The sequence below is a fragment of the Hordeum vulgare genome, chromosome 2H (assembly GCF_904849725.1).
Source record: "Hordeum vulgare subsp. vulgare chromosome 2H, MorexV3_pseudomolecules_assembly, whole genome shotgun sequence".
In the NCBI taxonomy this organism is placed as follows: Eukaryota; Viridiplantae; Streptophyta; class Magnoliopsida; order Poales; family Poaceae; genus Hordeum; species Hordeum vulgare.
This window is the reverse complement of record NC_058519.1, coordinates 12,499,141-12,511,070: the sequence shown is the minus strand read 5'-3', so window position 1 is coordinate 12,511,070 and position 11,930 is coordinate 12,499,141. Positions and strand designations below refer to the sequence as shown.

General features: G+C 45.9%; 1 protein-coding gene across 1 annotated transcript; it reads right to left on the bottom strand.

Annotated features, from left to right (window-relative positions):
• Positions 1–9,034: 9,034 nt before the first annotated feature.
• Positions 9,035–10,507, bottom strand: LOC123429164 (uncharacterized acetyltransferase At3g50280-like). Its single transcript, XM_045113224.1, has one exon. The coding sequence runs from the start codon at positions 10,505–10,507 to the stop codon at positions 9,119–9,121; it is 1,389 nt and encodes a 462-aa protein (XP_044969159.1). The 3' UTR covers positions 9,035–9,118.
• Positions 10,508–11,930: the final 1,423 nt, after the last annotated feature.

Here is an 11,930-nt window from a genome sequence, read left to right as displayed (position 1 = left end):
AAAGATGGCGGACGATATTTATAGACAGTCCAACAGGCTGTCGTGGTCAAGTCAATGGCTTATCACCCCCCGCAAGAAAAAAAAAATGTCAATGCCTTATCATGTCATAGCTACGTACCCATGCAACTGCTAGCTGCATGCCATCCATTATGGATGCATACAGGATTTTCCTATAATTTGTTGTAGATAGAGATCCATGGATGCATCAAGTGGCGTACACTGCTTTGGATGCACGAGATCACGATGCCAGCGGTTAACGCAGGATTATGAATTTGTAATCCTTGCGCCGGCCGCCGCTCTCTCGATCGTACTCAACTGTCTGCCCCCTTGCTTCAGTTGGACGCCAAAGTGATATCTACAGTGATACACATCATCACCAGCATCCTCCAATGGCTTCGTAAACCGGGGAGAATTCTATTCTACGCTCCTTCCATCCAACGGTCTCGACAACCAGAGCTCATTTGACGGGCCCTATCCGACCTGTTTGGGTTCGTTTCGGTTTGGGTAAACTGGCGGCACTTGCAGGTTCCTTTCCGGTTTCGGGAACCTTCTAGAAAATATGTACATGTTTTCAGATTTTCTTTTTACTTTTTTTGTAAACTGCATGGAAATTGCAAATATTTTTTCAAAAAAATGAAAATATGTTCGCATTTTTAAAAAAGTGTATAATTTTTTGAAAACGTGACTTTTATCAAATTTATTTCACAAATTTTCAAAAATATATGGTCTAAAATTTTATTCATAAAGTCAGAATCTTTCATATTTTTAAAAAATGTCCTTATTTTTAAAAATATGTACATGTTTTCAGATTTTCTTCCGAAATTAAGAACAACAGTGTGTCAGATTTTTCATAAATTTCAAAAAAAAATTCAGATTTTCCAAATTTATTTCAAAAAATATTATTTGCTTTCGTATCTGGTTCATTAAAGTGAACCTGGTTACTATAGTAAGCAGACCGCTGCAGTGAGCCGGGTCCCTATATTTATTATTGTTGAGAATCTCGCCTGCTTTATTCATTCAAAACAAGTGTCATAGGTACAATGTTTGTGTCAAGGGGAGTACCTAACTACACATGCCTACCCACATTTAATTACAAGCAAACTGGCAAGATTATTAGCCTCCAAATTGAAAATCCTAGACTCAAGAGTAAAAGAACTAGAAAGAAAGTTGTTACAACGGTGTTTGATCTCATGCACTATCGCTACATTAGGGCATCATGCCCCCCTTATGATGTTGTTCACGACTTCCTGGCGTGCCGAGGCAACACATATGTTATGCACATCCAAGTCCCCTGCAAGAGATAGAGCTTCCCGGAATGCCTAAGTTTCCAAGATCAAGGGATCATTGCCCCCCCTGGAATACCACCGCCGAATACCCCCGGTTTATGCCCGTATGGTTGCGGCAAATAGCCACTGCAATGCCACCATGATGGAACCGTGTGGCGACTCCATTGACATTGATCTTGACCATTCCAGTTTGAGGAGGGAGTCATGGTCCACTGCTGCATGGGTTGCAGCAGTTGAGCTTCGGTTTCCATCACCACTTGCAATTTGTCCCAGTTCATATACGAAATTATCAATGAAGAACATGTTTGGTGTGGGCTTTGAAATATGGCCTCATACACAGCCTTGCATCGGGCATACCAAATAGACCACAGGGTGACCGTCATGCGAGTGAAGCTTCTTTGGTCCAGTGTATCACTAGGTTCGAAGAGCCAAAGCCTTGCATTGGGTTTCATATTGGCAGACATACAGCCCATCATCCGGCAGCGCCCATACGCACCTTTCCATGGTACAAGAAATTAGGGCATGATGCCATGAGTCTTGGCTGCCACAAAGCGGGCAGACATCTCGGTCCGCCATATTCTGTTTCCTTAGCACGTCGGTGGTAGGAAGTGTGTGGTGCGTGAGTCTCCACAAGAAGATTCTGATTTTCGACGGCACTTTCAGCTTCCACGGAGAACTCCAAGATTGTTTGTCTCTCTGGACATGAGACGAACCGCTGCGCCCTTCGAGCCACTCAACTCGATGCAGTTTTCTTCTTACCAGAAATTTGTAAGCTAGTGAGACAGAGAACTTCCCCTTCTTGTCACGGAACCACTCCCAAGAGTCCGTTGTATAATTAGTGCATGTAGGGATCCTTAAGATATCGTTTGCGTCAATCAGTAAGAATACCGAGCGCACTAGAGCTTCATCCCAAGTCGCCCATGTCGACCTTGCTGGAGATGGCAGCTCAGGAACCATAGTAGGAGGGTATGTGATTAGGAAAGTGATCGGTCATGGCATTGTTTCTTTTGGGATCCAATTGCTGCCCAGATATTGGCGCTCTCGCCGTTGCCAATCCGTTGTATCGGTCGTTGCTTGAGCAAGTCCCGCCCCTAAACAACTTCCCTCCATATTTGGGATGGTTTCGACCCAAGTTCTGCTTCTAGGATATTCCCATTGTGGAAGTAAGAAACCTTCAGTATTCTTGCACTCAAGGTTTCTCGCTCCTGCAATAATCTCCATGACTGTCTTGTCAAAAGAGCCAAGTTGAAAATCTCAAGATCTTTAAACCCAAGTCCTCCGAGGTTTTTTGGCCTCGGCATGATGTCCGAAGAGACCCACGCTGGTTGCGTTCTCCTTGTTTGCAACCCCACCAAAACTTCCGAATAGTCGATTTTATGTGGTCACATAATCCTCTTGGGAGCTTGAAGCAAGACATCGAGTAAACTGGGATAGCTTGGGACACATATTTACTTAGGACATATCTCCCACCAGCCGAGAGACATTTGATCGTCCATCCTTTCACCTTGTCCCATACTCTATTACATAGGTACTTGAAAGTTCCCTTCTTTGAGTGCCCGACATCTGTTGGCATCCCCAAGTACCGATCACTTAGAGATTCATTGGGGACCTGCAAGAAGCCCTTGACCGCATTTCTGACAATTGTTGGGTAGCCCTTACTAAAGAAGACTGAGGACTTTTCTCTGTTAATTCTCAGCCCTAAGGCCATGCAATAAGAATACAATAGGTTTGAAACCTCCTCCGCTCCATTGACACTTGCCCTGAAAAACGGCAAGTTGTCGTCCGCGAATAAAAGATGGTTCACTCTCGGGGACGTTGGTGCCACCTTCATGCCGCTGAGCTGGGTCGACCGGTTTGGGATTTTCAGAGACCCGAGAGGCCCTCTACTGCTAATAGGAACAGGTATGGAAAGATAGGATCTCCCTGTTGAATGCCTCATGTTGGTTTAAATTCTTCTGATTTGTTGCCATTGAATATCATTGAGAAAGAGACCAAGCTTACCATATTCATAACTACCGGCACTGATGGTGCTGCAAAACCCATCTTCGTCATGATTGACTTTAGATAGGACCATTCTACTCGATCATATGATTTTATCATGTCAAGTTTCATTGCAGTGAAACTGTTGCTCTTGGCTTTGTTACGGTTTATAAAATGCAAACATTCATAAGAAGAGATAATGTTATCAGTGATTTGCAATGGTCCGGCCTAGTCCATGCCTTGCGTGCGATGCGACAGCAAACTGACGTAAACAGTGCCGCATTGGAGCTCTCATAAACATGTCTCGACTAAATAATAACATGTCGTGGGCCTCCTGTGGGTCGAGCGGGTAATAGACGGATAAAGTTACATTCAAACTATTTCTTAGCTCACATATATGGGGCCGAGATAGTGAAGCATGACGAACCAATGAGCCTCTTTCAGGACTGCAAAATTAACTCAAAACAAATCTATATTTGTTACCAAATAATAAAGTCCCTAGTGTTTCTGATGATACGTCACATAAATTGCCTTGAAAATTGTAAAATATCACCCAATGATACAACCTATAAGTAATAAAAAAATATTTCACACAAGGCAGTCCTCCGTCCTGCCCAGCCCGCGCAATAGGGACCTCCTATACTGCACTCTGCAGGCTAAAAGAGGACACAGTGCATACATTTGGATCAGCCACGGGCAGCCTGTTTTTAAATTTCATTTCTTTCGTTTTTCTTTTGTTTTCTGTTTCTGTCTTTATCTTCTTTATATAATTTAGTTTTTAAAAGCGTTCCAATTCTTTTAAGGAATACTCCCTCCGTTTCAAAATAAGTGTTTTAATCTTAGTACAACTTTATACTAGAGCTAGTGCAAAGTTGAGACAGTTATTTTGCGACAGAGAAAGTAGATTTTTTTAAATAAAATGTTCAATAAATCATAAAAAATTTGCATCCAAAAAATGTTTGTAATATTTTAAACAGCTCGCGATTTTGAAAACAAATAGTTGAGAAAACTAAAAATATTCATTATTTTTACAAAAAGTTAATGTATTGATTTGTTTTAATGAAATTGAACAAAATATTCACCAAAATGTTATCGGTGATGCAGCAAAATATTGTCATAGCTATTGGAGATTATGATTATTTTCTTACATTGCAACACATGGGCCAGTTTGCTAGTAATTCTAAGATATAACATATACAAGATCCACGCTCGTACGTATACATCAACGAGGTTTTCTGGTGTCTTCGCTGCCATCTAAGAAGTTTAGGCCCCCTCGACTTCGGCTGCCATCTTGATGTTGAGAGGTGAGGAGGCCTTGGATCTTCAAGATTTGTATGTTTTTCGTCAATGTCTAGTGATCATAATAGTTCTGTGAGAAAAAATTCCTCTGGTTCTTTTGGCGGTGCCATCAGGTTAGAGAGTTTTATATCCTCACGGATCCGATTATTCGAATCCTGTGAGTTTATATTAATATGTCCGATTGTTTGTGAAGGTGAAACCTTTCATCGACATCATTGTGAAGATATAGTGATTCGATGGCCAATACTTCTAGGGGATCATTCCCTGTCCAAGTACGCTCATCGGTCAAGGCTTCCCATATTTTTGGATGGTTGACTCAAATCGCTTTCATGCATGGCGTACATACGTACCCATGCAACTGCTAGCTGCATGCCATCCATTATGGATTCATGCATACGGGATTTCCTATAATTTGTTCTAGATAGGGATCCATGCATGCATCAAGTGGCATGCGCTGCTTTGGATGCACGAGATCGCCATGCCAGCGCTTAACGTAAGATTATGAATTTGTAATCCTGGCACCGGCCGCCGCCCTCAACTGGCCGCCCCCATGCTTAACGTAAGATTATGAAAAACAGATCGTCCTCAACTGGCCGCCCCCATGCTTCAGTTGGACGCCAAAGTGATATCTACAGTGGTACACATCATCATGCTGGTTCGGTCATTCGGCGCCACGGCAGCATCCGCCAATGGCTTCTACTGATTCGCTAAGAGCATCCCAACAGGCGTCCAAAAATTGTTCCGCAGACTTAAAAAATGAATTTTTTAGTCGCCAGACAGCTTTAACAAACGCTGTAAAATAGTGCGCGCCCTAAAAATTGTTGGAAAGAGTAGTTCTGGCTGGAAACAGTGCTTACGATTACTAGACTAGTCGTTGCACACACACAAAAAGTTTACGACGAGACTAGTTCTGGTTGGAAACAGTAAATTGCCGAAAACCTCCACAATTGCGGCGCTCAATGCCAAAAACAACCATTTTCATAAAATTTTGCTAAAAAAACCAATTTTTAGAAATTGTTTGCTGAAGGCACTAAATGCTCGATTGAGAGCCGTTTGATGCGGAATATGACACGCGAGACCCATTTGGAATATGACAGGCGAGACCCACTTTTATGACTGATGTGGCACAAAGAGTTAAGGACGTTTGCAGAAACGTAAGTCAACAAGAGTGCATTTCATCGAGACCAGCCCCCGCCTCTAGAGCATCTCTCCTTCCCTCCTCCCCTAAGCTCCACTATCATCGCGCCCGTTGCACGCCATGGCCGCGACGCCGTCATGGCCTCCGGCCAAGACATCCCTGCCAGCCACCGCTGCGGGCTACACGAGCCGTCGGCGCTGGTGGTGGTTGTTTGGAGAGCCAGAGCATGGCATCGGGCTAGGAGGCTCCCGCGACAAAGGATGCGCCGAAGTTGACGTGTGGTGGCGCGCCATGGATGGCAGGGCGCTAGGGGGAGCGGCATGAGCGGCGTGAGCATACATGGCCGGAATCTTATCCAATGGGTGTGGGGCATCGTGGAGGAGCTCGGTGGTGCAGTGGTATCGACGAATTTGGGAGAGGATGAAGAAGACATGCGCATCGCGATCACGACACCTCCGTCCAATTCAAGGCACATGAGGACGTAGAGAAGTTGGGTGCTCTTCAGTTGATGGAAGCCGTTAGCTGCACTGTTTATGGTGGTGGTGCTCAAGCGAAGCTCTCTAGACAGAAAAAGGAAAGGGGAAGTCGCATGACCTCCAACTGCATCACGTCTCGGTTGTTTCCTTGCTCTGCTCATGCCCTGGCTGGTGTGGCGCTGGCCATCCAATGCGTGGCGGCGGATCGAGGCTCGAGCCCTCTCGTGAGATAAAAACATCATTTTTTACTTTATTCTTTCTTCCTATGACAGGTGGAGCCCCCATGGCAGCAACATTGACCGTCTCACCCTAACGTTATCCCATGCCACGTGGCTCTGACTGATGGGGCCCGTTGTTAGTTTTTTGTCAAAACATGGTCTTTAGTGCTTTCTGCGAACAATTACTCAAAATTGATGTTTTTTACAAATTTTTATGAAAACGGTGGTTTTTAGCAGCAACACAATTGTGGAGGAAAGGAAGAAACAGGGGAGAAACCTATTCTACGCTCGTTTCCTCCAACAGTCTCGACGGCGAGAGCTCACTTGGCCGGCCCATTTAACCTGTTTGGGTTCGTCTCAATTTTCGTAAACTATTTGCAGGTTCCTCTTTGGTTTTACTGGTTTTGGAAACCGTCTAGAAGGTTTCTGAACCATCTTTTTTTTTAAATCAATTTTATTTTTATTTTCATAAACTGTTTGGGAATTCCAAATAATATCCAGAAAATGAAATATATTCGCATTTTCCAAAAAAATAGAAATATCCAAAAATACAAATGTTTTAAATATATAAAAATGTTCTTGAGTTTCATTCATAAACTGAAAATCTTGCATTTTTTAAAAATATAAAACTTTTAGAAAATTTCCTTATTTTTCAAAATATATTCCAGTTTTTTAAAAAATCCAACTTTTTAAGAAATAGTGTATCTTTTTTTTCCAGAAATTTTAGTAAAATATGACTTTCAAAATTTATTCCAAAAAATATTATTCGCTTTAGTGCCAGGTTCATTAAAGTGAACCGGGTCACTGCAGTAAGCAGAGCGATGTAGTGAACTGGGTCACTAACATTATCCGAATAGCTACAACGAACCGGGTCGGTACGATAGCGGACCGGTACAGTCCATGCATGGTCATGTCACTACACCGCGCTGCTGGACCGGCCTAGTCGATGGCTTGCTTATATATGTGAAATGTGATGCCACAGCAAACTGACCCAACCATCGTCACTTAGGAGCTCTCAGGCGTGTCACGACTAAATAAAAACAATGATGTGGGCCTCTTGTGGGTTGAGTGGGCAATAGACGGACAAAGTTAGATTTAAATTATTTCTCAGCTCGCATATATGGGGGCAGATAGTGTTGCCTAACGAACCAATAGGCCTCTTTCAGGACTTAATTTTTTGTTGAGAAATCCCTCTTTCAGGACTGCAAAATAAATTTAAAACAAATAGTTCTAAGATATAACATCTACAAGATCCAAGCTCGTATGTACATCAACGAGGGTTTCTGGTGCCGCCGTTGTCGTCCCCATCTAACAAATTTAGGTCCCCTCGCTTCCGGGTGCCATCTTGGCGCTGAGAGGTGATGCCACCTCGGATCTTCATGATCTTTATGTTCTTCGTTAATGTCTAATGATCATTATAGTTTTGTGAGAATAAATTTCCTCTCGTTTTTTTAGGTGACATGATGTTTATATTACTGTGTGTTTGTGTTTATGTGTTTATATGACTGTGTCCTTGGATTTTTTTTGTCCTTGCAGATCCGATTATTCAGATCTGATGTGTTTATGTTACTGTGTCAAACTTTATTTTTCTTATGTCAATTCTTTGTGGAGGTGAAATTTGCATCGACACAACGGTGAAGATATAATGATCCGACGGCCTGCACTTCTAAGGGATCATCCCTGGCTCAAGTACATTGTAAGTATAAATGTTGTAAGTATGAATAAAGTTACATGTGTTTCTAAAAAAATAGTTCTAAGATATTTCTCAAAAACATTAGGTGCTTGCACTCTAGTTTCGCCCGAGAAAGATTGACTAGCTTCAGTCTCGCTGTGGAGCGTTAAGAGTCATGTTTTCCTATCCCGTCTTGTGAGACTTGGGGTGTTATACACGCCATCTTCGGCATTTTCTTCTTTGAGGTGGGGTAGTGATATGCTTTGTTGTCGTCGGCACCTTGTAGAATAAAATTTTGAATAAATCTCTTACTGCAAAATGTGTTGTCCCTTCAAGAAGTGCTAGTGTATGGTGACTATATACATCGTGTATCTCTATTTGTAATTCTTTAGCATGCTAAATAATAGAGAGTAATGACAGATGTATGTGTATTCTACTAAGCGTCATTCAAAAATGCAAGGTATAAAAAAAGATAATTAAGAACAAACTAAAAGAAACTACAAATTTAGACGATAACTAGAGCAAAAAGAAGAAAGGTGTAATGACCTTATCTGAGTGCAACAATTTATTCTGGCTCACCTCGTGTCTCTCCTTGGTAACGATAATGACCTTATCTAAGAGCAACAATTTATTCAGGCTCACCTTGTGTCTCTCCTTGATAACAATGCCCGGAGATCAGGACGAGTCAAAGCAAAGTAAGAGTCAATGGGAGAGTGGTAAGGAGAAAATGGGCAGATGGTTGAACAAGAGCAAATGTCATTGTAGCAAGTGCCCGGAAAGTTTCCGACCTTATCAACTCCGACCTTATCATTGATAAGGTGAAGACGGCTCCGATAGAGGAGGGACAACGACGACGACGCGTTGACGGCACGTTCTGACGATAGAAGTGACCGGTTGGTGGTCATGAAATCTTTGTATTATGCTTTGTACTTCCGATAAACTTTTACAATGCGTATGTAAGAGAAATAAAGTGGACCTTAAATTTCAAAGAAGAAAGCAAAAACACACATCCAGATCTGCACATGTCTGGTAAGAAGTAGCTTGATCGATCATGCGCTGGCGGCGCTCATGAACTCCTCGTCGGCGACGAGCCTCGCGAGCACTTGGGGGGCGAGGCACACCTCCAAAGTAATGCTGCCTCTGGCGCCTCTACCCTCGTGCACATTCGCCGACCCGTCCGACTTGTTCGCCGGGCCAGTCCGCACGGCTACCGGCTGGCCCCAACCAAAGTCATTCCCGTACACGTCGAACCGCGGCGAGCCCCCGGTCACCACCATGTCGGTGGCCGTGGGGTGCGGCGGCACACATGCGAAGCTAGGATTTTTCGGCCAGGATTCAAGCCTGTCCCTCTCGCTCGCCTCGTTGAACGCCGTCACCACTTTGTTCAACAGCGACGCGGTCCAGCCCAGCCCCCTTTCAATAATCTCACCGGCGGTGGACACCGCCTCGACGAGTGCCACGGCGTCGCCCGCGTATGCCGCCGTTAGGCCATCCAGTTTGCCCCGGCATCCGACGAGGAGGGTGTACGATGTCGTCTGGTTCGGAGCGAGCCTCCTGGCTCGGGACACCGCGATCCACAGGTGTCCGAGCAGGGCCTGCAACGAGGAGATGGTGGTGGTGCCGGACATCTCGGCGTTCGCCTTCGCTTTGAGCTTCCTTACACTCTCCGCAGAGAAATGGAGGATGCATTCCCCGTGCACCCACGCTGGGTGCCCATCCGTACGCCGGATGACGGGGATGTCCTCGAGCTTGCCGAAGGGCAGAGGGACTGGGACATGGAAGCCGTCAACAAACCACCTCTGGTGCACCGGCAAAGGCGAGGAGATGGCGTCGTCACCCTGACGGCTGAACTGAGACCATGTGTTGAAGAAGTGCCAGAAGGCCGTCCCGTCGGCGATACCGTGGTTGAGCGACATGGCGACGAAGAAACCGTCGGCGAGCTCGGTGACCTGCGCGGCCAGGAGCGGGTGGGCGCCCGCGGCGGCATCCACGCCGTGCAGCCCGACGAACGGGAAGAAGGACCAGACTGCCCTCGGGGTATAGAGCGACTCGTTGATGTCGGCCACGGTGACGCCGGGCGCCACGGCGTGGATGAACTCGGCGCCCTCCATGTTGCAACGCAGCGAAATCGCGATGCTCTCGCCCTGCTCACCGTCAGCATTGCTCCCGGGCGCGACGGCGAGGCGGCCGGCGTAGGGGTAGAAGCGGCCCAGAGCACGCACGAAGGACGAGGCGAGACGATCGACGACGGCGACGTGTCCATGTCCTCCGGTGGTCGTGGGAGGCTTGGGCAGGAGGACGCCCTTCTGGTTGTACTCCAAGGCGATCAATGAGAGGTCCCACGGCGTGAGGTCCATGGTCGTCTCTGGCTCCGGTGACAGCGAAGTGACTGGTTCCGGCCGGACCATGCGCCGCGACATGATCTGTACATGGTTCATCTGGTTCTTTTGCCACAGCGCACGCGGTCTCTTACACTTGCGGGAGTAGCTCACAAGATGATTTTGCCCTTGTCTCTGTCTCCTCCTGCCTTTATAACTTTTTATGAGCGTCAGCTTGTGTACCGTGCAAGTTCGATCAGATCAGATTTTCTCAAAAAAATCGACGCTTTACTATTACTTAAAAGGTTTAAGCATTTCAAACAAATCAGATATGTTAAGAAAAATGGAAATCTGATCTGACCAGACCGTGTAATGCAGATTACAGAATCGTGATCAACTATACAATGTATATTCCCCAACAATCTCATTCTGTGACTTTTCTTTTTTGGCGATCAATCTCTCAATCTGTGACCTGATCATCTTAGCCGGTCCAGCATCAACTCTGTAGCTGGCATCTGTGATATGATCAGCCAGACAGGTGGAACTGAACTAAAAAAAGAAAATATGATCACATAGAATCAGCTGCCTGAACTAAAAAAAGAAAATATGAGGTGGCTAACATCTGCTAGCATGACACCTGTGATACGGTACTCCTATCATGGTGTCTTTTTAAATGGTCAACACTTTCTGCATGTGACTAGTCACCGCTTTGACCGATATTCTAAGAGCTCACCGCTTTGATTGATATCTCTGCAGATCTCACGAAGCAATTGCAGGCAACTAGAAGTAATTACACGTGTGCACACGTATCCACAAAAGAATGCTTAGAAATTTATGGAAGCACATCACTTCCATCGCACGACCCCAAACGGACGTCCGGTTTGTCGGATTTTATTCGTTTGGGACCGCAATAGGTTCGTCCATGTCCGTCTCTGTCCGTTGAATCGTACGCGTGTCCAGCGTGATTTATTTTTTGTTTAAAAAGACCACTAACCGAGTGTTATTATCAAAAAAACCACATGCCACGTGACGCATGGCACCTGCCGTCACGGGCCGAAGCGGCTAGGCCCTGCCGCCACCCGGCGAGGCCGCCGGCCGCACAGGTGGGACCTACCGCCAACGCTCGAGGCGGCAGGCTGCGCACTGTATCGTACGTGCATGCATTCAGTCGGAGCCAGCACGAGCGAGCGCTATGGCTGACTATGTGCGTGCTCTAGCCCCATCCCATGCTCTAGTCCATACATACATGCATCCCGTTCCATGCCCGGCCATGCCCATCGTGCGCAGCCTGCCGCCTCGAGCATTGGCGGCAGGTCCCACCTGTGTGGCCGGCCGCCTCGCCGGATGGCGGCGGGGCCTAGCCGCTTCGGCCCGTGGCGGCAGGTGCCATGCGTCAACCGGCGCGTATGCCGTCACGAGAAGTGGGGGTCTCTTTTTGCATTGCATACCGCATGTGGTCTTTATGACAATAACACTCGGCTAGTGGTTTTTTTGACAAAAATTCCGCGATCGCATCCCAAATCATGTCTGTGTTGAACTTGAT